Source organism: Mytilus trossulus, chromosome 4 (assembly GCF_036588685.1).
Source record: "Mytilus trossulus isolate FHL-02 chromosome 4, PNRI_Mtr1.1.1.hap1, whole genome shotgun sequence".
Lineage (NCBI taxonomy): Eukaryota > Metazoa > Mollusca > Bivalvia > Mytilida > Mytilidae > Mytilus > Mytilus trossulus.
Genome location: NC_086376.1, coordinates 94,326,077 through 94,353,788, shown reverse-complemented (window position 1 = coordinate 94,353,788; position 27,712 = coordinate 94,326,077). Strand labels below are relative to the sequence as shown.

At 33.5% G+C, this 27,712-nt stretch overlaps 1 protein-coding gene across 1 annotated transcript in view; it reads left to right on the top strand.

Annotated features, from left to right (window-relative positions):
* LOC134716376 (macrophage mannose receptor 1-like) overlaps window positions 1-27,712 on the top strand; it is a 31,997-nt gene that overhangs the window by 3,156 nt on the left and 1,129 nt on the right. The window contains exons 2-13 of the mRNA XM_063579345.1: window positions 7,242-7,411; window positions 9,137-9,276; window positions 11,582-11,709; window positions 13,550-13,734; window positions 14,408-14,529; window positions 15,442-15,572; window positions 16,628-16,785; window positions 22,059-22,186; window positions 23,311-23,447; window positions 25,329-25,522; window positions 26,334-26,470; window positions 26,965-27,113. Of these exons, the coding sequence (XP_063435415.1) occupies window positions 7,242-7,411; window positions 9,137-9,276; window positions 11,582-11,709; window positions 13,550-13,734; window positions 14,408-14,529; window positions 15,442-15,572; window positions 16,628-16,785; window positions 22,059-22,186; window positions 23,311-23,447; window positions 25,329-25,522; window positions 26,334-26,470; window positions 26,965-27,113 (1,779 nt within the window). The remainder of the gene's footprint in view (window positions 1-7,241; window positions 7,412-9,136; window positions 9,277-11,581; window positions 11,710-13,549; window positions 13,735-14,407; window positions 14,530-15,441; window positions 15,573-16,627; window positions 16,786-22,058; window positions 22,187-23,310; window positions 23,448-25,328; window positions 25,523-26,333; window positions 26,471-26,964; window positions 27,114-27,712) is intronic.

Below are 27,712 nucleotides of genomic sequence, written 5' to 3'. Positions count from 1 at the left end.
GTTGTCTCGTTAGCACTCAAAACACATCTATCTTCTTTAGTATTTAAATGTAGATTTATCAGTAACCCAGTCCTGTTGAATTTTTCATAAATCTCATTTTGTATTGCACTGTTATATTTGTGGAAATATGTGTGATTGTTTGATTGTTTGTTGCTTAATGTCCAGTAGCAAATATTTCATGCATGTTGATACGAAAACAAATTATCAATAAACTTGATATGTAAATTCTGTATTTGAGGCCGTCTGAGATAAATGTCGGGTAAATTCGAGCTGCCACTGGGATATGAGGTTATTATATGGTCCATTATTACATGATAAAATGTGATAAATATCTTAATATAACACGTTATATCAAGGTATATATAGAAACATATCAGAGACAAGGGCCTGTGCTTGAAACAACAGTTTACAATAAATTAAAAAAAGACAACATGAAACTTTATAAATTTGAGTATATAAATGATAAATGTGTGATCTACAGATCTATGTTCCAAAGAAACAAACAATCAAAAGAAATATAGAGGCCAAAATATGGCCCAACGATAGAAGTTACTGCACCGTCTATTGTCTGAAATAATTACCAGAGACGACCTACCATCAACACCATCGTCCATAAAGAAAGAAAACTAGAGGATCTAAAGAGTCTGTGTCGCTCACCTTGGTCTATGTCCATATTAAACAAAGGACACAGATGGATTGATGACAAAATTGTGTTTTGGTGATGGTGATGTGTTTGTAGATCTTACTTTACTGAACATATTTGCTGCTAGTCCGAGATTACTCTGACGTCCAACGGCTGTTTAGCCAGACAAGCTGGGGCTGTGGGACTCTGACGTCCAACGGCTGTTTTGCCAGACAAGCTAGGGCCGGGGTCCAGCTTGTCTGGCAAAACAGCCATTGGACGTCATGGACTATCTTGATGCTTATAATTATATCTGTCTATAATGAACTTGGTCAAGTAGTTTCTGGGGAAAATATTTTGTCAAAATTTACCTGAATTGTTAAAAATTTATTTTAAAGAGCAATAACTCTTTGAAGGGGTCAAGTGGCATGTGAGATATCTAATGAGTGTTCTTACTTGGACGTCCGATCGGTCAAGTGGCATGTGAGATATCTAATGAGTGTTCTTACTTGGACGTCCGATTGGTCAAGTGGCATGTGAGATATCTAATGAGTGTTCTTACTTGGACGTCCGATTGGTCAAGTGGCATGTGAGATATCTAATGAGTGTTCTTACTTGGACGTCCGATTGGTCAAGTGGCATGTGAGATATCTAATGAGTGTTCTTACTTGGACGTCCGATTGGTCAAGTGGCATGTGAGATATCTAATGAGTGTTCTTACTTGGACGTCCGATTGGTCAACAATCTGAGTATATATGGCTTATTGATTGACTGAGTATATATGGCTTATTGATTGACTGACCTATATATGGCTTATTGATTGACTGACCTATATATGGCTTATTGATTGACTGACCTATATATGGCTTATTGATTGACTGACCTATATATGGCTTATTGATTGACTGACCTATATATGGCTTATTGATTGACTGACCTATATATGGCTTATTGATTGACTGAGTATATATGGCTTATTGATTGACTGACCTATATATGGCTTATTGATTGACTGAGTATATATGGCTTATTGATTGACTGACCTATATATGGCTTATTGATTGACTGAGTATATATGGCTTATTGATTGACTGACCTATATATGGCTTATTGATTGACTGAGTATATATGGCTTATTGATTGACTGACCTATATATGGCTTATTGATTGACTGAGTATATATGGCTTATTGATTGACTGACCTATATATGGCTTATTGATTGACTGAGTATATATGGCTTATTGATTGACTGACCTATATATGGCTTATTGATTGACTGAGTATATATGGCTTATTGATTGACTGACCTATATATGGCTTATTGATTGACTGAGTATATATGGCTTATTGATTGACTGACCTATATATGGCTTATTGATTGACTGAGTATATATGGCTTATTGATTGACTGACCTATATATGGCTTATTGATTGACTGAGTATATATGGCTTATTGATTGACTGACCTATATATGGCTTATTGATTGACTGAGTATATATGGCTTATTGATTGACTGACCTATATATGGCTTATTGATTGACTGACCTATATGATCTAGAGGACATGTCATGTTAGAGCCTGAGTATATATGGCTTATTGATTGACTGACCTATATGATCTAGAGGACATGTCATGTTAGAGCCTGAGTATATATGGCTTATTGATTGACTGACCTATATGATCTAGAGGACATGTCATGTTAGAGCCTGAGTATATATGGCTTATTGATTGACTGACCTATATGATCTAGAGGACATGTCATGTTAGAGCCTGAGTATATATGGCTTATTGATTGATTGACCTATATGATCTAGAGGACATGTCATGTTAGAGCCTGAGTATATATGGCTTATTGATTGACTGACCTATATGATCTAGAGGACATGTCATGTTAGAGCCTGAGTATATATGGCTTATTGATTGACTGACCTATATGATCTAGAGGACATGTCATGTTAGAGCCTGAGTATATATGGCTTATTGATTGACTGACCTATATGATCTAGAGGACATGTCATGTTAGAGCCTGAGTATATATGGCTTATTGATTGACTGACCTATATGATCTAGAGGACATGTCATGTTAGAGCCTGAGTATATATGGCTTATTGATTGACTGACCTATATGATCTAGAGGACATGTCATGTTAGAGCCTGAGTATATATGGCTTATTGATTGACTGACCTATATGATCTAGAGGACATGTCATGTTAGAGCCTGAGTATATATGGCTTATTGATTGACTGACCTATATGATCTAGAGGACATGTCATGTTAGAGCCTGAGTATATATGGCTTATTGATTGACTGACCTATATGATCTAGAGGACATGTCATGTTAGAGCCTGAGTATATATGGCTTATTGATTGACTGACCTATATGATCTAGAGGACATGTCATGTTAGAGTCTGAGTATATATGGCTTATTGATTGATTGACCTATATGATCTAGAGGACATGTCATGTTAGAGTATATATGGCTTATTGATTGACTGACCTATATGATCTAGAGGACATGTCATGTTAGAGTCTGAGTATATATGGCTTATTGATTGATTGACCTATATGATCTAGAGGACATGTCATGTTAGAGTATATATGGCTTATTGATTGATTGACCTATATGATCTAGAGGACATGTCATGTTAGAGTATATATGGCTTATTGATTGATTGACCTATATGATCTAGAGGACATGTCATGTTAGAGTATATATGGCTTATTGATTGACTGACCTATATGATCTAGAGGACATGTCATGTTAGAGCCTATGCAAATATTGTAAGTAAAAACTTATCACTACCCAACCAAATGTGATTGTTTCATTTATACTGCCCTACTTCTGTTCGTGATTGTGTTAAAAGTGGTGTTAGTGAAGGTGTAAGGGTCTTTTCCTCAATTTTGACACACATGGACGACTGCACACTAAAATCTATGATAAACGGGACGATTTCAACTTCCAATTATCAATTTCCCATTTCTCAGCAGTAATATACCATACCCTCTGCCCCTTCGTATGGTGTTTACATATCTCTGTTTATACGTTATGCTCGTGTATGTTAACACTATACAGACTTTATATAGAGGAGTGTGATCCTAACGCAGAAACTGCTCCAACAAAGTTATGAGGACAGATTAAGAATTACACTCCGTAAATTTTACGGACACCATCACGAATTGGTTGATCCATACGATGTGTCTTTGTCCAAACAATTTAAGGACATTTTTACCACGTGTTAAATTGTGGTTTGTCATTACGTCTTTTGATCTTATAATTACCGAACGCGACTTAATCCCGATTGTAATTGTTTGCTGAGTGTGAATTTGCATTACTATTAGACGTGTCCCGGTACTTAAATTCATGTATTTAGTTTTGATGTTGTTTTTGTTTTTCTCATCGAATTTTGTATAATGTCTTTAACGTTTGTAGTTGTAAATATTTTTTTTTCCTGTTGTATTTGTGTTTTATGGTTAAGATAATTACTATATATAGTAATCATCCAGTTCAATTATTATATTTTAGTATGGGTCAACTAAATTTATACGATGTATATGGTTTACAGTTTGATTTAAAAGAAAAACCGACACAGCTAGATAATACACAATCAATTATATAATTACAACCACAATTTTATATTAATAAGTATTGCAAACTTAACTTAAGGATTTTCTTATCCAAGGCATATATTACCTTAGCCGATTTTGGCTCAACTTTTTGGAATTTTGAATCCTCAATCCTCTTCAACTATGTATTTGTTTGGCTTTTTAACTTTTTTGATATGCGCGTCACTGATGAGTTTTGTGTAGACGAAACGAGCGTCTGGCGTACTTATTTATAATCTTGGTAACTTTGATAACTATTTACACCACTGGGTCGATGCAACTGCGGGTGGACGTTTCGTCCCCGAGGGTATCACCAGCCCAGTAGTCAGCACTTCGGTGTTAACATGAATAGCAATTATGTGTTTATCTTTAGCTCACCTGGCCCAAAGGGTCAAGTGAGCTTTTCTCATCACTTGTCGTCCGTCGTCTGTCGTTAACTTTTACAAAAAATCTGCTCCTCTGAAACTACTGGGCCAATTTTGACCAAACTTGACCACAATCATCATCGGGGTTTCTAGTTTAAAACTGATTGTGTCCGGTGACCCACCAAACCAACCAAGATGGCCGTCATGGCTAAAAATAGAACATAGGGGTAAAAAACTCATAACTCTGAAACCAACGCATTTAGAGCAATTCTGATATGGGTTAAAATTGTTTATTAAGTCAAGATCTATCTGCCCTGAAATTTTCAGATGAATTGGACAATGGGTTGTTGGGTTGCTGCCCCTGAATTGGTAATTTTAGGGAAATTGTGTCCGTTTTCGGTTATTATCTTGAAAATATTATAGATAGAGATAAACTGTACACAGCAATAATGTTCAGCAAAGTAAGATCTACGAATAAGTCCCTTAAGGAGTTATTGCCCTTATAGTCATTTTTACCAATTTTTCGTAATTTTTTGTAATCTTTTATAAAAATCTTCTCCTCTGAAAGAACAGGACCAAATTTAACCAAACTTAGCCACAATCATTATCAGGGTATATTCAAAAAAAAAATATGTGCGGAGACGCGGTCAACCAACCAAGATGACCACCATTGTTAAAATAGAACATAGGGGTAAAATGTAGATTTTGACTTATAACTCTGAAACCAAAGCATTTAAAGCAAATCTGACATCTTAACTTATTTATCTAGTAAATATCTATCTGCCATGACATTTTCAAATGAATTGGATAACTGGTTTTGGGGTTGCTGCCCCCCCAATTGGTAATTTTTAAAGAAATTTAGCCGTTCATTGTTATTATCTTGAATACTATTATAGATAGAGATAAACTGTAAACAGCAATGAATAAAATCGTCAGTTGACCCCTTAAGGAGTTACTGCCCTTTATTGTCAAATTTTAGCAATTTCATTAATTTGGTAAATTTTGTTAAGTCTTTACAAAATAGTTTCCTCTGTAACTAAAGGGCCAAGTTCATTACAGATAGAGAAAACTGTAAGTAGCAAGAATGATCAGTAAAGTATGATCTACAAACACATCACCATCACCAAAACACAATTTTGTCATGAATCCATCTGTTTCCGTTGCTTAATATGCACATAGACCAAGGTGAGCGCCACAGGCTCTTAAGAGCCCCTACTTGTAAATTTCCTGTTTCCAAAAAAAAATAAAAAATCGAAAAACTTAGGATTTTCTCATCTTAGACATAGAGTACCTTAGCCGATTTTGGCACAACTTTTTCGAATTTTGGATCCTCAATGCTCTTCAACTTTGTTTTTGTTTGGCTTTATAATGTTTTTATATGATCGTCACTGGTGAGTCTTATGTAGACGAAACGCTCGTCTCGCGTTCTTAATTATAATCCTGGTATCTTTGATAACCAATTTTTCTTGAATTCTATCCTATTTTTTTGAAATTTTTAGAAATTCAAACTTGTGCGTCGATCTCTTCGGCCAACTCGGCTGTGATTTTTTGTGTGTGCTGGTTTAGATTGATTTATGTATACGTTTATATTCTGTAGTTAGTCATCACTTCGGTGTTATTATTTATATCTATTATATAGTCATTTTATTAATTTACTATTTGGAAAAGTGTGAATTATTCTAAATACTATGGATGTTCTTATCCAATGCAGATCACCTTTCCCGTATTAGGCACAACTTTTGGGAACGTTTGGCCTCAATGCTCTTCAACTTACTTGTTTTGGCTTTCAAACTATTTTTTATCGAGTGGCGCGTCTGGCGTATCAAATTATAAACCTGGTATCTCTTGATAGTTATTATTTGTGTGCGTCTCTGTCCTATATGCTCTCCTATTCATTTGTAATGTAGTCCTGTCATGTAATGTTGTCATTTTATTTATATTTAACATTACCATAAAAACGGGAGGTTTGGCTAGCCACTAAATCAGGTTCAACCCACTATTTGTTTCTTAAAATGTCCTGTACCAAGTCAGAAAAATGACCATTGTTATATTATAGTTCGTTTCTGTGTGTGTTACTTGATAGTGTTGTGTTTCTGTTGTGTCGTAGTTCTCCTCTTATATTTGATGTGTTTCCCTCAATTTTAATTTGTGGCCCGGATTTGTTTTTTCTCAATTGATTTATGAATTTCGAACTGTGATGTACTACTGTTGCCTTTATTTAGTAGTGAAGTTGGTGGGGTGTTAGTGGTGGTGTTTATCCTATGATTATTTGTTTATGCGTCTCTGTAGCTGTAACCCGACAATTGTTGGTTGTATTCAGGGTAGGTATGTCATAGACAATGAATATTTTGTTTTAAATATCTATGTAGCTGTGATCATACAAATGATGTTTTAAGGTATATGTAACAGCAACCCGATAAATGGTGCTATTTTTAGGTCTATGTAAATGTGACAAATGTTGGTTGTATTCAGGGTTGATATGACATAGACAATAAATGTATTTGGTTTTTTTATATACATATATGTAGGTGTGACCAAAGAAATTGTGAGTTTTAGGTCATTATAACTATGGTAAGACAAATGGTGGTTGTATTCTGGGTTGGTATGCCATAGACAATGAATGTATTTTTGTTGGGTTTTATTGTAGGTCTATGTAGCTGCGATCAGACAAATGTTGGATGTGATCCGGGTTGGTATGCCACAGACACACAATGCTATTTTGTTGAACAAACGAAATCAGTTACAAGATCCCAGGCTGCTGTAGATTGCGGGAACAAACAGGCAGACTTATTTAAATTTCAGGATCCTGGTGAACTGGTATGTACATAGTTTGGTAAAGTTATTACTTTTCCCTAAAAAGTACTTCCCATTGACGAAGATTATGAAGAAATATGCCAATATAAATAAATTCATTCAATTTTATTTCTGTCTTTAATAAACGACGTCCTAATATTTAGATAATTTATGAATATTTTTTTTGTTTTGAAACATTTTCTCTTATCTGATAACTCTTAACAAACATTATCAATTGCATTCCTCAGAACGTCTTTGAGACTTTATCAATTTGAAAAAGGGCCGTCTGCCAAATTTGAGCGAGCCTGGTTCTATATTGTCACCAGTACGTTAATTATTCCTCATCTTGTTACTAACAACATACTTAACATTATGATCGACTCTGCTTGTATTATTGGAGTTGAAATTACACAGTTCGATTCTTTTTCTTAATTAATATTGCATGAAAAGCACACTGATACCCTTTTTAGCTCACCTGGCCCGAAGGGCCAAGTGAGCTTATCCCATCACTTTGTGTCCGTCGTCTTTAACTTTTACAAAAATGTTCTCCTCTGAAACTACGGGGCCAAATTTAACCAAACTTGGCCACAATCATCATTGGGGAATCTTGTTTAAAAAATGTGTCCGGTGACCCGGCCAAACAACCAAGATGGCCGCCATGGCTAAAAAAAGAACATAGGGGTTAAATGCAGATTTTGGCTTATAACTCAAAAACCAAAGCATTTAGAACAAATCTGAATAGGTAAAATTGTTTATTAGGTCAAGATCTATCTGCCCTGAAATTTCAGATGAATCAAACAACCCGTTGTTGAGTGCTGCTCTTGAAATGGTAATTTTAAGGAAATTTTACTGTTTTTGGTTATTATCTTGAATATTATTATAAATAGAGATAAACTGTAAACAGCAATGATGTTCAGCAAAGTAAGATTTACAAATAAGTCAACGTGACCGAAATGATCAGTTGACCCCTTTAGGAGTTATTGCCCTTTATAGTGAATTTTTAATCATTTTTCGTAAATTTGAGTAATCTTTTACAAAAATCTGCTCCTCTGAAACTACTGGGCCAAATTAATCCAAACTTGGCCACAATCATTTTTGGGGAATCTAGTTTGAAAAAATGTGTCCGGTGATCCGGCCAATCAACCAAGGTCGGCCGCATAACTCATTATCAGGTCAAGATCTATCTGCCCTGAAATTTTCAGATGAATCGGACATCCCGTTGTTGAGTTGCTGCTCCTGAATTGGTACCCTAAAGGAAATTTTGCTGTTTTTTTGTTATTATCTTGAATATTATTATAGATGGAGGTAAACTGTAAACACCAATGATGTTCAGCAAAGTAAGATTTGCAAAAAAGTCAACATGACCGAAATGGTCAGTTGACCTCTTTAGGAGTTATTGAATTTTATGGTCATTTTTTAACAATTTTCATAAAATTTGTAAATTTACACTAATATTTTCCACTGAAACTGCTGGGCCAAGTCCATTTTAGATAGGTATAATTGTAAGCAGGAAGAATTTTCAGTAAAATAAGATGTACAAACACATCACCATCACCGAACACAATTTTGTCATGAATCTATCTTCTTCCTTTGTTTAATATGCACATAGACCAAGGTGAGCGACACAGGCTCTTTAGAGCCTCTAGTTTTTGAATTTCTATGGAAGACTCAACTATTAGATAAACCCTTCTAATTTTAACACAATCTCCACAAGGGATCTTGAGAAATAATATTGTTTTTACATTTCAGACTTTTATGCAAAATACAATTAAAGGATTTAGTGGTGACGGTTTTTGGACGGATTTATCCGATCTTAGATTTGATGGGTCATTAACTGGCACTGGCATATGGCAATGGGGGCAGTATTTTCAGGTTGATAACTCTACAATGTACGTATTATATCTGACATATTACACTTGTTTTTTTAGAAACTTAACTTTTACGAAAACCAACAATATGTTTGTATATTTCAAAGCCTGACGGTCCTTGGATTTCACAAAGAACACTCTCTTTTAAAATTCGTATACCTTCATTAAAATTCATGTGTACAAGTTATTGTTCTTCAACATGTAAAATTGCAAATTTCATCTGTTTAAGTTTCATCCAGCAGTTTTACTTGTGTCCATAATTTTAAAAAGTTTTGACAGATGTTAATCAAATAATTTCCCATAGACAATGATATAATCTCTAACACTGCTTTATGCCAATGTAAACCGCCGAATGCGGCTTCGACTATTCTCTGGAAAGATAATTTCGCGTTACATAGTACGAATAGCATTGCTATCTACTGGTAACTATTTCGATTCCGATCGGACAAATACGGTAAATTTTTCAACAGCGAAAGCCTTACTGTTTTGGCGTAAAATGTTGTTTTTTTATTTTATTTTATCACACTCTGGGGCATCCAAGAAGCATGTTAACCTTTGACGACATAATCATACATATGACGTCATATTGTTGAGTTGCAAACGGCGATAACATTGTTTACGTTTTTTCAATTTTACACCGAAATACTAACCGAAATGGACTGATTTGTTTGGTTTGCTTTAGTTCAAGTTAGAAATATTCGTACTCTATTGAAGCTTGGCCTACCTTTAATTTGGGTTTTGCTATCGCAAATTGAGTTTATTTGATCGTATAAATAAGGTAAGCGTAACACCCAATCTTGTGTGAATGCGTTTTCGGTAAAAGTAGATATACTGTGAGTTAAATAGTTAACGATATATAGGTCGTCATTTTAAGTTTGTAGATAAGCCATATCCAAATCCAGTGATGAGAACCTCTATAATCCACCGAAGAATCCATGTTGTTTTCAATCCTCTGAATCGGATACACATCTATTTTCTTTCAACTGATTTCCAATAATCCACACATAGCCACCATGATAAGTCTTTGTTGTGTCCACTAAGACAATGATAGCGGACAATGGACCTCATGATTTTTCTATTAACTTTTCTTCTTTATCAGTTATACTTTCAAATAACATCCCGAACAATTTTACTCTTCTCGAGGTTCTTTGATTGGTGTTTTGTCTTGTTATATTATAACAAAAATAACAAAATGTATCCGGATTTTTCGTTTAGATTTGTAAATGCTCCATGGTAAATGTATTGACCACCTCCAAACTTGATCGGTTTCTTTTTTGTTAAATAATTACTTACGATCAAGAAGTTTCGAATTTATTAGTTGGGCGGAGCTGATTTGAATGTTTCAGGATTTTTCTTTACTTATAACGGTTAACTGTCAACGACCGTACCAGCTTTTCCGTTAGTCCTTGTTCATCATCTCAACCTATTTATCATTTTCCCAGCATCTATCGAATGTATGTATGTTTAATGACTTCCACAGTTACTTCAATGTGAAACACGTACACGTACGACGCTGCAGTCCATGATAATTTGTGTTCTGTCTTTTTTCTCTTTTCTTGTCATCAACTTAGTAAGCATTTCTACAAACATGTTTAACCGGTTCATCCATTAGTACAGCATATCACTTGTCACTGCATACTGGAGTCCTCATCTTATGGCCCTCATTCAGATTCTCCACAATCACAAAGAAATGTTTGAGTGCTGTTCTCCTGCACACCTTCTGTGTTAGAAATATATGCACGTCTGTAAAAAACTTCTATTTCTTGTTTCAAATCTCTGAACGATTCTGCTATGTTCTTCCTCGCAATCACGTTCTGTTGTAAGCATTCAGCAAAATATTGATGTGGGCATGTGAAGGCAAAAATATAATGCGGAACTCCGAGTAAAATTCAAAACGGAAAGACCTTGATCAAATAGTAAAATCTCAAACACATCAAACGAAGTTATATCTTGACATCCACGGCCTATTTGAATCAAACTAAGTCTAAATCGAGTGTTCCGCTGTCCTTAAGAATCATAGTAGCTCAATAATATCTTGTAAGTTACTGTCAATTGGAATCATAGTTACAATATATCTGGCTATTTACAGTCCATAAAAATTCTAGTATTTTTATATCTTGTTATTACAGTCCATGAAAATCCTAGTAAAGTATTTCTATATCAAGTTATTTAGTCCATAAAAATTCTAGTATTTCTATATCTTGTTATTTCAGTCAAGGGGATTTCTTGTTATGCTATGTCTTGTTATTTACTGTCCATGAGAATCCTTGTATTTCTCTCTGGTTATTTACAGTCTATAAGAATCCTAGTAATTCTATATTTACAGTCCATGGGAAGGTTATCCAACAGCTGAGCCATCTGAATCATGTGGAGCTATGAATGTTCAGGGAAAGTTTGTTAATCTGGGATGCAGCAGACGACTGGGTTACATCTGTGAAATAGACAACACTGCAGGCAAGTATACAATAGTATATAATGGCACTACAAATCTAAAGATAAACTTGAGAAAGGAAATTGGGAGTGTCAAGGCGACAACAACCTGACCATAAAGCAAACAACAGCCGAATGCCACCAATGGGTCTTCAATGTAGCGAGAAACTTATGCACCCGTACGCGTACTTCAACTGGTCCCTTAAAAACATGTATACTACTACAGTGATAATGGACGTCATACTAAACTCCAAATTATACACAAGAAACTAAAATTAAAAATCATACAATACTAACAAATGCCAGAGGCTCCTGACTTGGGACAGGTGCAAAATTGCGGCAGGGTTAAACATTTTTATGAGATTACAACCACCCCCCCCCCTTTACCTCTAGCCAATGTAAAAAAGTAAACGCATAAAAAAAAACGCACATTAAAATTCAATATTTACTCTATGATGTTTCACAAATGTGAAATCGGATTCTTAATTTTAGGGGATATGGTAGATGTGTATACTTTTGTCGGACAAGTATAAAATGTAACGCATATATATGCAGAGAGGACAAGGGTGATTTCTAAATTTATCTGGCAGGTTCCGCATACTAACTAACGTGCTTTTATTATGACAAATTGAGAATGAAAATGGGGAATGTATCAAAGAGATGACTTCACAACCAAAGAGACCCATAATGTGCTTAATGTTTATTTGATAATAATGTTTTGGGGGCTAAAACTCATTTGTAATAAAAAAAAAATAAAAAAACAAAACAACAACGACAACAAAAACAACAACACTAAGTTGATTTGAAAATATGAACTAATCGAGGTGCACATAACAAGATGCTTGATTTCTTGATTGACAACATATTTGTTACGTTCGGCAGACTGTTTTTTTTATTGATAAAAGGCTTTATGAGAAATATAATTGACAATGTTTGTTAAGAGTTAATGGGAACCAATTGTGCCCCTCTATTTGTCGACTTGTTTCTTTATTATTATGAGGCTGACTTCATAGGAAGAAAGATAAGAAGTTAGCAATATCGACTATGTTAAACGCATCTATCCCATCGAACTAGAGATAAAGGATACAACAGATACAGTAAAGTCAGCCTCGTGTCTTGACTGACATCTAGGAATTGACAATGAGGGACGGCTGAAAACAAAACTTTACGACATTAGAAATGATTTCAGCTTTCCAATTGCTAACTTTCCTTTTCTAAGTAGCAACATTCCAGCATCACATGCATACGGAGTATATATCTCCCAGTTGATACGATATTCGCGTGGTTATATTTTCTATCACGATTTTCTTGATATATTGTTGCTGCTTTTATGGAAGGTATTAAACCAAGAGTTTCAAAAGGTGAAGTTGAAATAATCCCTTCGTCAAGTTTACGGACGCCATCACGATTTGGTTGACCGTTATCGAATAACCGTTTTACAGATGATATTGGATATGTTCCTTACGTCATAACTACAATCCCCTTCATTTTCATGAATGTGACCTATTGAATTAGACTATTTACCGGATTTGTTATATCATGAACAACACGACAGGTGCCACATGTGGAGCAGGATCTGCTTACCCTTCCGGAGAACCTGAGATCACCCCTAGTTTTTGGTGGGGTTCATGTTGCTTATTCTTTAGTTTTCTATTGTTTGTCTGTTTGTCTTTTTTCATTTTAAGCCATGGCGTTGTCAGTTTATTTTCGATTTATAAGTTTGACTGTCCCTCTGGTATCTTTCGTCCCTCTTTTACATGATACATCAATTTAGGGTGAGCATTCACAGTATCAGTCTTGGAAGACACACACGAAAACAGAATGACATGAATCAAGGTCAAATAAATATCAATCAATATTTTAGATACTGGGTGTCCAGAAAATTGGATGCTTACCGACGACAACGGTTGCTTCTTCTTCAGTGACACAACAAATGGAACTCAACTTTTGTCTTTTGTGGATGCTCAGCGGGCATGCGCAGCTATGCCTGTTCCAGTCGGAATTACAACAGCTGCTCATTTGATGACAGTAGATTCACCTGATGACGTAGTAAGTTATTATTTTTTTTATACAATCGAAGCTCTTATGACTTTCATTTTCGTTTTGTTACTGTATGTCTTTCGATAACTGGACAATGAGGTATTGTCATACGTGAGGTATATGATCACACGTATCTGTTTGTGGTATCTGTTGTAATATTGGAAGATAACGTAATTGTAATACAATAGTTCAATTATGAAATTAGTTTTAAGTTTAAAGTAACCTGTCCTTAATATAGTTTGTTTAATATGAGAACTTAAGGTAAAAACAATCAGTGCAGACTTTTAAGAATATAGAATCATATTCAAAACTGTGTGGTCCTGGCCATTGATTGACGATCTTAGTTATCCTATTGACTGGAACAGATTAGGTGAACGTTTGTCTGTAACGAATTTAAACTGTTGGGTCACCAAAGGTTCTTAACGCCTCTAATAATAAAAGAACTCGAAAAATTATTCAGGAATAACCTTTGTTTTGATTTATATTATTGATATAAATCAACACATTGTACTATTCTGGATTCGTTTTTCGAATTGCTTTAGGTGTTGAGAACCTTTGGGGACCGACAAACGTTCACATAATCTGTCCCAGTCCATGGGATAATTTAAGTCGTCAATCAATGGCCAGGACCACACAGTTTTCAATATGATTCTAAACGCATAATGATACTTTCTGTTTGTAGAACTATTTACAAAATCAGATTCCTTACCTGACTCAAACAACAGTGATGTACTGGACAGGATTACAACGCAAAGGGTCGTCATGGCAATGGGCTAACAATGATCAATTTATTTCGAAAAATGTGTAAGTAGTAACATGTTGATACAATACTTTTCAATGACTCCATTCAATCACATGACTTTTGAATGAGTCCATCCCTTCACAGGACTTATTAACGAGTCCATTCAATCACATGACTTTTGAATGAGTCCATCCCTTCACATGACTTGTTAACGAGTCCATTCAATCACATGACTTTTGAATGAGTCCATCCCTTCACATGACTTGTTAACGAGTCCATTCCTTCACATGAGTTTCAAAGAGTCCACCCCTTCAAATGACTTTAAATGAGTCCATTCCTCACATGACTTTTTAATGAAACCATCCCTCACATGATTTTTTAATGAATCAATCCCTTCACATGACTTTTATGAGCTCATATTTTCAAAGCGTTTATTTATTAATTTATTAATTACTAAAAATCAAGAAATGTAAAAATCGTTCAATCAAACAAAAAATGACCATACTGACAGAATACAAAAACAAATAAAACGAGGAAACTAACGATATAACTTGTTTGGAAGACACCAATCAAAAACAAATATGGTATTCAACAACAATTAACGACAACTGAATTACAGGCTGCTGAGTTGGTACAGGCTAATACATAATGTGGCGGGGTTAAACATGTTTACAACTTCACCTTAAACTCGAACAGTGGTTTAACAGCAAAACATAAGAAACACATATCAAATCAGTTAAAACGAGCCTGACTCTTCAGATCGATACAAGACACGACAACTACTAATGAAATCACTAAAAACACAAAGTACCTATATGAGAGAATTCGCAGTTAATGGAAGCTGCATGCCCCCCAAAAAAACACAAATGAAAAACATGTTTCAGACACAAAATATTAATCAGTACACATCCTGTTTTAATCTACATTTAATCTCTCATCATAGAATACGCAAACCATACTTATAATATTTTTAGAGTGTGGGCAGTGGAGCCAGATCATTTAGCAGGCAATGAACATTGTGGTATAATTAGAACTGATGGAAAGTTTGCAGACACAGATTGTACGAAGAATTATAACTATATTTGTGTAAAAGGAACAACAATGGGTAAAGTATTTTTTATAATTTTATTTTACTTTATCCATGTAATACAACTATATACTCCCACCAATAATATAAATTATATATCTGCATGTATGCAGTTGGAACTGTGTGTCTCATATACTTTCTTTTATTTAATTATTTACATTAAGGTAAATCAAGTGAATCAAGTAGTATGAATACTAAATGTAATTGGTTTAGTTCAGAAATCTATTTTTCATAAAAAGAATTTATAAAACTTGCTTTATTTTTTTCTCCTTTTTTCTGGTAACTTAAGTCTGACATAAAATTAATTAACTTAACAATTATACTTTATATGGTTGAGATCTCATAAACATGTTTAACCCCACCGCATTTTTGCGCCTGTCCCAAGTCAGGAGCCTCTGGTCTTTGTTAGTCTTGTATTATTTTAATTTTAGTTTCTTGTGTACAATTTGGAAATTAGTATGGCGTTCATTATCACTGAACTAGTATATATTTGTTTAGGGGCCAGCTGAAGGACGCCTCCGGGTGCGGGAATTTCTCGTTACATTGAAGACCTGTTGGTGACCTTCTGCTGTTGTTTTTTCTATGGTCGGATTGCTGTCTCTTTGATACATTCCCCATTTTCATTCTCAATTTTATTTTATGTGAACTGTAATTTACTTAAAAGTTTTTAAACTCTTACAAAATGTTGATACAAAATATAAATATTCTGAACTTATAATGAATCTATTTTAATGAATGAATAGGCTAATTCAGGTTGGTTAAAATGTTCAACTGTATGAGGTGATATATATACTGCAAAATTTCAAAAAAACTGTTGCCAATATCGACCGTCACTTTCCTAGTTGGGTATCATCCACTTATATATATTAAACTTCGACTTTGCCTCAATTAACTAATACATGTTCACATCACATAAATACTTAACTCCGAGGAAAATTCAAATCGGAAAGTCCAAAATCAAATGCCAAAATCAAACGAATGGATAACAACTGTCATATTCCTGACTTGGTACAAGTATTTTCTTATGTAAAAACTATGGTAATTAAAGTAACTTATATTTTCTTCTTTTATAGTTGATCCAACCTATTATTTTGGTTGTGGTGGATGGAACCGAGCTGGTCATAAATGTTATATATTTTACGACTCTCCAAAAACTACTTGGTCTGATGCTAGAACAAGATGCCAAAGTATTGGTTCAGACCTTTTAAAAGTAGAAAGTATGGATGAAAAGGTAAAAAATATACACATTCATCGAAATGATACCTATTTAAGAATACTGCCAACTGTTATCAAAAGCAAGAGCAAAGAAATCTTCGTGACGGGGAAAAAGAGGGGGAATAGATAAATACTCAAAACAAATATCTATACCGACCACATGTTTAGATAAGACGCGTATTTATAGTTAGGACAGTGTCGATTTGTGAAGTAAAAACAAAGTCAAACAGCTCCAAACTACATATTAGGGTGATTCATCTGTTCTGTGATTGAATGCAGTTTCTCTTCCTCTGATAACACAAGTCGTGGCTCCCAACTACATATTAGGGTGATTCATCTGTTCTGTGATTGAATGCAGTTTCTCCTCCTCTGATAACACAAGTCGTGGCTCCCAACTACATATTAGGGTGATTCATCTGTTCTGTGATTGAATGCAGTTTCTCTTCCTCTGATAACACAAGTCGTGGCTCCCAACTACATATTAGGGTGATTCATCTGTTCTGTGATTGAATGCAGTTTCTCTTCCTCTGATAACACAAGTCGTGGCTCCCAACTACATATTAGGGTGATTCATCTGTTCTGTGATTGAATGCAGTTTCTCTTCCTCTGATAACACAAGTCGTGGCTCCCAACTACATATTAGGGTGATTCATCTGTTCTGTGATTGAATGCAGTTTCTCTTCCTCTGATAACACAAGTCGTGGCTCCCAACTACATATTAGGGTGATTCATCTGTTCTGTGATTGAATGCAGTTTCTCTTCCTCTGATAACACAAGTCGTGGCTCCCAACTACATATTAGGGTGATTCATCTGTTCTGTGATTGAATGCAGTTTCTCTTCCTCTGATAACACAAGTCGTGGCTCCCAACTACATATTAGGGTGATTCATCTGTTCTGTGATTGAATGCAGTTTCTCCTCCTCTGATGACACAAGTCGTGCTTTTCATGACAGGTAAAACCCCAGTGATAAGTCTCATTGGTGATATTTAATTAAAAAAAGAAGAAAAATGAGACAGTGACAAAGAAAAGAGAGGCGAAAGATACCACAAGGATATTCTTACTCATAAGTCAATAACAAATTGACAGTGTCATGACAACAAAAAATCGTAAAACGACGAAAAAACAAATACTACACAAAACATACAGCCCGTAACAGAGTAGTGATCGAATTCGCGTTTCTTTACCGTCAGAATAAGTTACGTTATCGACAAACTTATTTCAGAAGTTACATAATTTAATTTTCTTCATCGACACAATATTTCATGTCCAATGTGTAAGTTTTCATTTTTTTAGTCGAAGTTTTTTTCTTTATATCGTCTATAATCTCGATACTTTCGTTTCCATGAAAAGGCAAATATAGCTTACGTTTTCATACAACAAGAATGAATTGCACTGTACGTGCTGTAGTTTCTTTGAAAGTTGTTATAAAGAATCATATGCATCACTGTATCCAGGTTCATTTAATTTTAGAAATCACCGATTATTTATTATACACTGCTTGCACTGTGAATATTTATTGGTTTCAACACTGTAATAGTTTTTCTTTCGTCTGATACAGAATACCCCATATCTTTTCTTTTCATACCTATCTGTTTATTATGTCCCCGGAATTATGTCAATCATACATTGTTGCAATACCGACATATAAAAAAGAAGATGTGGTATTATTGCCAATGAGACAACTATCCACAAAAAGACATAAATGACACAAACATTAACAACTATAGGTAACCGCACGGTTATGATTGTACTTTGTTACAGAAAAAACTGAAATAAATTTCTTACAAATTGAAGCAAAAAATACAAATGTACCCTTTAACATTTCAAATGTTAAAGACAAAATTGCTCTTTATCTTAAGTTATTGACGAATATTTGAAATTTAAACCTCTATAAGATGTGATGTACGGCATTTCATTTTATCATTGGTAATGATCCATATCTGACAGAGAAGAAATATTCATAATTCTCAGAAAGTTTTCGTAAATATTGTTAGAGACCAATTATTGTTCCAACAATCAAGACAACAGAGACAAACAGGGAAGAAAATAAGAAAATGAAAAGATATGACTTAAGTGTTAGCATGTTCAGGGAGACGGCACCCAATTTACAAAAAAAATAATTGATGTTTTAAGGAACTGTAGAGAACTCCGCAGGTTTTCAACAAATGGTAGAATTCAAAACCTTGAATATGAAAGCCTCGAAATCCATGATACTTTTTCTGTGCGGTAGTTATATCTACAAAATCCAATCATGTACACGACGTATGATACATGTATATCCAAACATGTATATTTATATATTTGGAATTTATTTTTGTTTCCAAACAGAATTATAAGGTTATGTATAAGTGCCTCCGTTCACTGCACAATTGTAAATTGTCTTCCTAAAGACCAGCAAAAATAAATGGCACAAGTTCACGTAGTCATAAAAAAAAGTCGTATAATTTACTTTATCGAACAAAAAATAAGAAATACGGAATATTACAAGTGAATGGTTAGGAAATCCGTTTCCCCTACATGTTTTAAAGTCAAAAACAAATGTTTTCCCTGATACAAACGTTTTAAGAACTAGCTTTGTGTAACCTATAAACAAATTCGACTGTATGTAAGGAAGTTAATATGTTTACTCTGATTTGAAACTATCTTATAGAACTTTTTTTAGTAATTGAGAACCTATGTTGTTTATGGGTAATAGGTGAAATGTTGCATGATCCATCAAAATGACAGCAAGCGCAGTTTTCCGGACGATTTTTATTTGTACACTGCTAAAAACTGTCAGGTCCTGGCCTTGGTATATTTTGGAGAATTTTTTTTACTGATTTTTATTAAAAAAATATATTCTCTGTGTGTGCCATTGCAAGAAATAGTTTTGCTCGTTATTTTGTCATATTAAAAAAATCTCAACAAAATTTTCCCGTGTAAACTGTACTAGAAAAAAGTTTGGCATGTGAAACTACGGGGCGCCGAATGGGACTCTTGTGGTTTTGTACAAAATTCAATTCTGTCATAACAAAATCATTTTTGTCTTACAAAACTATGTGCTACAGACTTGTTTTGTGAGAACTTCAATTTTGTGATGACAAAATTCATTTGTGTAGACAAAATTCATTTTTGTCATGACAAAATTCATTTTTGTAGACAAAATTCATATTTGTCATGACAAAAGTCAATTTTGTCTAAAAGGTATGCAAATATAAACATATTTGCATACACAATTGACTTTTGTTACCTGATATGGAAATTAAATCACAAAAGTCAATTGTGTGAGGTAAGATTCAATTTTGTGAGACAAAATTGACTTTTGTGAGACAAAATTGATTTTTGTGAGACAAAATTCAATTTTGTCAATTTTGTTGAGACAAAAGTCAATTTTGTTAATTTTGTTGAGACAAAAGTCAATTCTGTCAATTTTGTTGAGACGAAAATCAATTTTGTTGAGACAAAAGTCAATTTTGTTAATTTTGTTGAGACAAAAGTCAATTTTGTTAATTTTGTTGAGACAAAAGTCAATTTTGTTGAGACAAAAGTCAATTTTGTTGAGACAAAAGTCAATTTTGTGACGACAAAATTCATTTTTGTGACGACAAAATTCAATTTTGTAACAACAAAATTGACTTTTATGAGACAAAATTGACTTTCGTGAGACAAAATTGACTTTCGTGAGACAAAATTGACTTTCGTGAGACAAAAATCAATTTTGTTGAGACAAAATTCAATTTTGTTGAGACAAAAGTCAATTTTGTCAATTTTGTTGAGACAAAAGTCAATTTTGTCAATTTTGTTGAGACAAAAGTCAATTTTGTCAATTTTGTTAAGACAAAATTCAATTTTGTCAATTTTGTTGAGACAAAAGTCAATTTTGTCAATTTTGTTGAGACAAAATTCATTTTTGTCAATTTTGTGTAACAAAAGTCGATTTTGTATGCAAATTAGTTCACAGAAACCAAACTAAACTAATTTGAATACAAAATTGACTTTTGTCGCCCAATTTTCAAATTAGGTAACAAAATTCAAGTCTGTGTAACAAAAATGAATTTTGTCATGACAAAAGTGACTTTTGTCCGCTGATAGATAATTTTGTATGACAAAATTTTAAATTTGTAGTATGATACAAATTTTGTTAAACTGAACTTATTTTTGTTGAACAAAAGTCACTTTTGTCCGTACAAAATTGAATTTTGAGTACAAAACCACAAGAGTCCCATTCGGCGCCCCGTAGAAACGGACGAAGACATATTCTAACAGAAGTACAAATACCAAACCCCCCTTTTGTGTATACATATGAGAAAAAAATTCAAAGTTATTTATTGAATTCAAATCCATCAAACATACGGTACACATTGTAGTACGAAAAAATAAAGGACTTCATTCCTATTAAACACTATATGTATATTTCTTTTAGTTTTGTGTAAATTTGTAAAGGAAATGATACTATCAAGACGTCCTTCCATAAACCTTTTTTCTGTTCTGACTTTGAAGAAATGACTACTTTTCGCCCAATCGAAATGGTGCATGGACATATTTTGTTTCATATTATTAGAATTATTTTCAATATTATCGGTATTAAACTTGATTATCGACACATGAAAGTTTGTCAGCATTGTCAATCTTTTTAACGTTAAAGTACCAATAGTTCGTTCACTACTCAATTAAGTTTGTCGATAACGTAGCTAATTTTGACGGTAAAGAAACACCAATTCGATCACTTCTCTGTTACGGCTGTAGTAAAGAAATCTAAGGACTGAGTAAAACTAATTTAGCCAAAAACCAACCAAAGGACATCGGTTGCTCTGGAATGGTAAACAGATCCTGCTCCACATGTGTCACCTGTTGTGTTGCGAGTGGAAGTACAAACCTGGTGTTGTCTAATTCAAAAAGTCACATTCTTGACCAAGAACACGGTATGTTGGCTGCATATTTCATGATGGTCAACCAACTCGTGATGGCGTCCGTAAAATTTGCTAACAGATTATTAACTCTTTAACCCTTCGAAATCCCGTTTTACTATCTGCCATGTAAACAGCAAACCTTTTAAGGAAATTGTGATATGATATATCATGGAAGTATTATTGTCAATATAATACTTCTATGGATATATCATATCAGTTGAGAGATAACAAATGTAACTCACCAATGGACTTCTTTGGCACATTTGTAACGGTCAGTATAAACATCATGTTATGCTAACATTCGTATTTGATTAAAATCTTCAATTGATATATACATGGATGAATAATACTTTCATATTGTTTATTATTGATCATTAATTGTCTGTAATCAATTTTCAGAGATGGTTGGAGTGGGAAATGTCAATGACAGACACCCATCCTAATCTGTACTGGACAGGGCTAAATGACCAATCACAAGAGGGTGTTTATAAATGGGCTGATTCAACCACAGCTGACTCGTCACTCATGTAAGTTTGATAGTTCGCATAAACAAATGATCATTTAATAAATTATTTTGGTTAAAAGTTGAGATGATAGGCTATAACTAATAACCAAAAGTTTATTCTTTATGCCTGTCATGCTTTTAAACTTTGTGTGGTTCTCGTTTCTCCTTTTTATATAGATTAGACCATGGGTTTTCCCGTTTGAATGGTTTTACAACAAAATAGTAAATGTTGGGGTCCTTTAAAGCTTGCTCTTCGTTGTGAGCGAATACTCCGTGTTGAAGGCCGTACCTTGACATATAATGGTTTACTTTTATAAATTGTTACTTGGATGGAGTTGTCTCATTGGCACTCATACTACATTTTTCTATATCTATATCAGTTTTGCATGTTTTTTTCTGACAATGAACTCATTTTTATGGTTCATTTGTCAACGATATGATTTCATGATTTTTCTCTAATCAGTTATATTTTATATTCTCAAATCCTTCAAACGCTATTGATGTATGGAAGAGCTGTAAGATTAAATGTCCATCTTACAGGGTATTCTTACCTTAACTTTTAACTTTTATCTATTGTTTATAAGTTATCTTGATGTTTCGTTGTTAGGTCCGTTTCTCAGATATTTTTAGGTCTAAAAGACTATTTTATGTGTATGGATATAAATAAACGCATCATAGATACTAGGATTGATTTTTTTTTATATCCGCCAGTCGTTAGTCTCGTCTTCAAAAGATTCATCGTGATTCGTCTGCAAAAGACTCATCAGTGACGCTCGAATAAAAATATATCAAACAAAAAATTAGAGTACGAAGTTGAAGAGCATAGAGGACCGAAAATTCCTGAAAGGTTTGCCAAATAAAGCTAAGGTAACCTATACTTGAGGTAGAAAAGCATTAATATTTCATAAGTTCAAAGTTTTGTTAACAGTTAATTCATAATTATGAATTATTGTAAGGTGTTGAATTTAAACATGATTAGTATGAAGCAGGACAAATTTATCAGTGTGTGTAACTCATTTTTATATTCTTTAAAAACAATGTCAAAACATACATTTATAATCTTTATGTATTACCGATATTTGATTTAACAAGCAGATAGATTTAATAAACCATGTCCTATAACCGTGTATTATTTAATGTTTATAGTCGCTGGAATCAAGAACCAAACGACTGGTTGGGAAATGAAGATTGTGCTTCATTGATGTGGTCTGGTAACTATAACGATATGGATTGTTCTTCACAAACAGGATTTATATGTGAATATGTCAACTTGTTTTATAATAGTAAGTCTATAGGTTTATCGTGTAGGTAAGAATGTGTTTAACGTAGTGATTATTACCAAAAAAACTACCGCGATATCAATGCAACTACTAAGGAATTGTCAGTTATTTGTTTCATAAAAAATATATCTTATTTAACATCGGACAACACAAATGCGTTGCCAAATGTCTACTACACAATCGTTGAGAAAAAGATGTGGCTTAGAAACAAATTTTCTTATTAATGTTCGACCAGTTTCTGCTCCACTTGTTGCAAGCATCATGCTGCTCTTGATAAGTAAACATCTGGCGATTAGTTACATTTGGTGAGGAAAAAAGAGATGACATTGTGTGACATGATGTTCTTTGATACAGATGTTTCTTATTGGCAAATCAATGCATAATGGCCTCTGTAAACTTATGTCATTAAATTCCAGAAAGAATCTTCCTTGTAACAAGCAACAAAATTCTGATAGAAAACACATGTTCTGGATAACAATTATCAACTAGGTTTTATATCATCACATTTTGTAAATGTTGCTGCGATGTTGCTTAATAATTTTGGATGCTTACTGACAATGGGGAAAATGACGTCATCACTTTTGTCCCCATCGTTTGGATTAGGTTTAAGACCTCATGACTACCAATGCCTGGGATAATCAAAGTTCTTTAGAAACGTGAATATGAAAATGCTTTATTTCCATAAAATGGGCTCACAAGGAGCATAATATGTGAAATAAAAGACCCAGTAAAGCAAAGGTTAACACAACTATTATTGAAAAGGAATGTATGTAAAGGGTTTGTTTTGAGGTAGTTTTCCACATCAGCTTTAATCTTCGTTTACTTTTAAAGTCAGTGGCAATCGAAGATGAAGTTAAAAGCATTTAAGCATTTGGTTCATGTATTCAAATGTTGCGATTTTTTTTTATTGAGAACCCTTTCATAGTTTCCCACAGATTCACCTGCAAGTTACCTGTCCATTTAAAATTTTTTAAGTTTTATTGTCCCATCTAACAAATCAATAGCTATTGTTCTCTGTTTAGTTTATTCAATGGGACCTTTAAATTTCTTGCAAGTGACATCTATCACTCACTGATTAATTTAGCTTAACAAAAAATTGAACTGTCAATGATGGAAATACATGTGCAAATAAGTAATTATCAAATTGCAAGTGATGTTGTATTTATTTAATCAATAACACATTTTGAATTGGTTTGATATAAACACTGATTGAAAAATTAAAAGTTGATTTCTGATCAAATTTCAACATTTACCTATTCAAATTTGCTTTTTTTAGTCGGTTCACAAATAAAAATATGAAATGATAATGTTTAAATAAAGGTCTTCATAACTGTATTCTTTATAAATTGAACAACCACAAAAAAACATGCAAATTCTTCGAAGCACAAAAGCATGCCGTAGTGAAAAAAAACCTCAGAAATAAACTTTTTATAATTCAAACAGTGTTTATATTGAACAGATTGAAAATATATTATTGATATTGAATAAATACTGTATCTCATGCAGTTTATATGTGAGTTTATACATGTATTTCAATCAACAAAGAAGATTTTATTTTGGTCAGGCAAATTAATCAATGAGTGATATATTTCTCCTAGAAGAAATTTAAATGTCAATGTGAATAAACTACACAGAGAACAATAGCTATTGTATTGATTCAATTGGACAGGTAAACTTGCAAAAGTTTAAATACCTTGGTCAAGAGCAGACGACTGTGTGGTAAACTTTCATTTGGTTCGCAATAACACACATGTTACATTAAGGTATTCTAAACCAGATTCCGCTGTTCCCTGAACATATAAATGTGAGCGTGAACAGGACATAGAATCTAACTGACACATATCCTTGATTTTTATCAATAATGGAATGATTAATCTTTTTCAGCTGCCACTGCAGGTCCCATCTGTCCAACAGGTAAAGGTTGGATAAATATGCCAAATACTAAAGAGTGTTATTACTTCAGTCCACTCAACCAAACTCTCTCTTGGTCAGAAGCCAACGACTATTGTCACAAGCAGAAGATAGTTTCTACGACTATACCTACCACACTTCTGGCTGTAAACAGTGCCCCAGAAAGGGTAAAGTAAAAAAATCCTTACTATCTACATGTTTCAAAATTAGTGTTATTTGAATTGTTTGCTCCTTACTTGATACTTGTATACATTATTGTATCTGTTGTACTGGCAGATCATTTCATAGGTCTATGGTTAGACTGAAGCGTGCACAAATAATGTCTGCCAAATAACTGCTAAATTAACATTTAGATGCAGTAGATGATGAAATACATAAGATATCTTATTAATTTATCAATAGAATGAACGAACACGACTTTTCGGGAACCGGATAACGACGTGTTCTATAATGTATCCAGTAGGATTTCTTATTTATCATTGTACAACCATGATGTATTTCATCATCTACTGCATCTGTTTGTTAATTTGAATTTGGCAGACATTATTTATGCACGCTTCACTCTTACCATAGATCTATAAAATGATCTGACAGTACAGTAAGTCTGAAACAGCCTTTGTAATTTGTACACAGTCAGAAAATGTGCATAAACAACTTAAAGTCCTATAAGTACTCTTTTAAAATTGAAATGTTTTTATTTCTACATATAAATTCTTGGACCCATTGTGTGTTTTTTTGTACAAAGCAAGTTATTTGTTTTTAAATGTTGTTAACATGTTTTATTCCCTGTATGTATGATCATGCATGAGTTATTTAAAGCAGCATGTTAAATGTCATTAAATTGTACCGAATATATAAAAGACTTTTAAACTATGATAGAAATAAAAAGTGGTCAACATTTTAAAAGTAATGTTGAGGTTAATGTTAACAACAGAAAACAAGTGATCAGTATAAAACCATAGTAAATATATTTTGTAGGATTTCATAGTATCACAGCTGGCAACAATTACGAAGAATCCACCTAAAGGATATTGGACATCATTGACCGACATGAACCAAGAAGGCCAGTGGATGTTTTATGATAACTTCAATAATCCACCTAATATGAACGTTATGTAAGAACAATAGATTTCCTACAATTTTGTTTAATTGCTCATTTTACAGATCCGTGTTTAACAAAAGATATGAAAATGAATCTCAAGAAAAAACAAATAAAAAAATCTTCCACAAAGAACATATGACTGGTTCCATACCGGACAAATTTGATTTTAACAATGCAAAGCATAGCAAATTGAGAGTAGTGTATCGGCGGTTCAACTAATTTTTTCACGAAAAACAATTTCTGGTGACAAAAGTATTTATCTTAACAGCAAATAATGTAATTTAAAGATTTGAAAACCTTAAAGATTACTCGCATTACGAACAGGTATTTTTGCTCTTTATGTTAGCTCCCCATTGTAAATAAAATAATGTCCCTCATAAGGGAGACAACTAAAAAGGGATCTCTAATAACAGAGTCAATTGACGGGAATTTCCAAATAGCCTATTGCAATGGGTTTTTTTCTTTTTTCTTTAAAGAATAAGACTTTTAATATTATTTGTCTTTAAGAAATTGGGGTGGTGAACCAAGTGATGATGGAACAAAGAATCAGGATTGTACATTTGTGTTATATGGAGGAAGATATTTTGACGTAAATTGTAAAGCTAAATTTGGTTTTATATGCCAGAAATACGCTACAGGGTTAGCTGCTGTTTATGGTGAGTAAAACAATTAAATTATTAAACTATATATACAATTATTGTCACGAACGAAATGGAGACACGTTAGCTTATTTGGAATTTATAAATACGCTGATGCCACATCCGAAGTGATTGGAAACATTTCACACAATGCATGAACGAGAGTAACTCAGACTCTCTTGACCCAAAAGTTTAAGACCTTTTCTTTCATTTAGGGGCATTCGGTTGGCTGCGTGTAAGGTTTTAACACAAAGCCACGTTCTCCTGGTTGTGTGAAAACACTACACTTTTGTGAAAATTACCTAATAAGTACGATGGTAATTTGAACTGACATGAAAATTGTACATGTGAGAGGTATGCCGTAAGAAATGTTTTGTTCTTTTAGCTTTTAATTAAAGTAGATACAAAGATGATCAGAGTAATTCATACAGTTTATGATATTAGAAGTTTAAAATGACATAGAGTGTTCGTACTACTGGTGTGTCAAGATATTATTGGTGAAATTAGACAAGCAGGGTAAATGATTTACTCAGCTTCTATAAATTTCAACCAAGAACGTTATCAATAGAAGTGTTTCTACACAAATAATTGGAAAAAAGTAAAATCACAAAAATTCT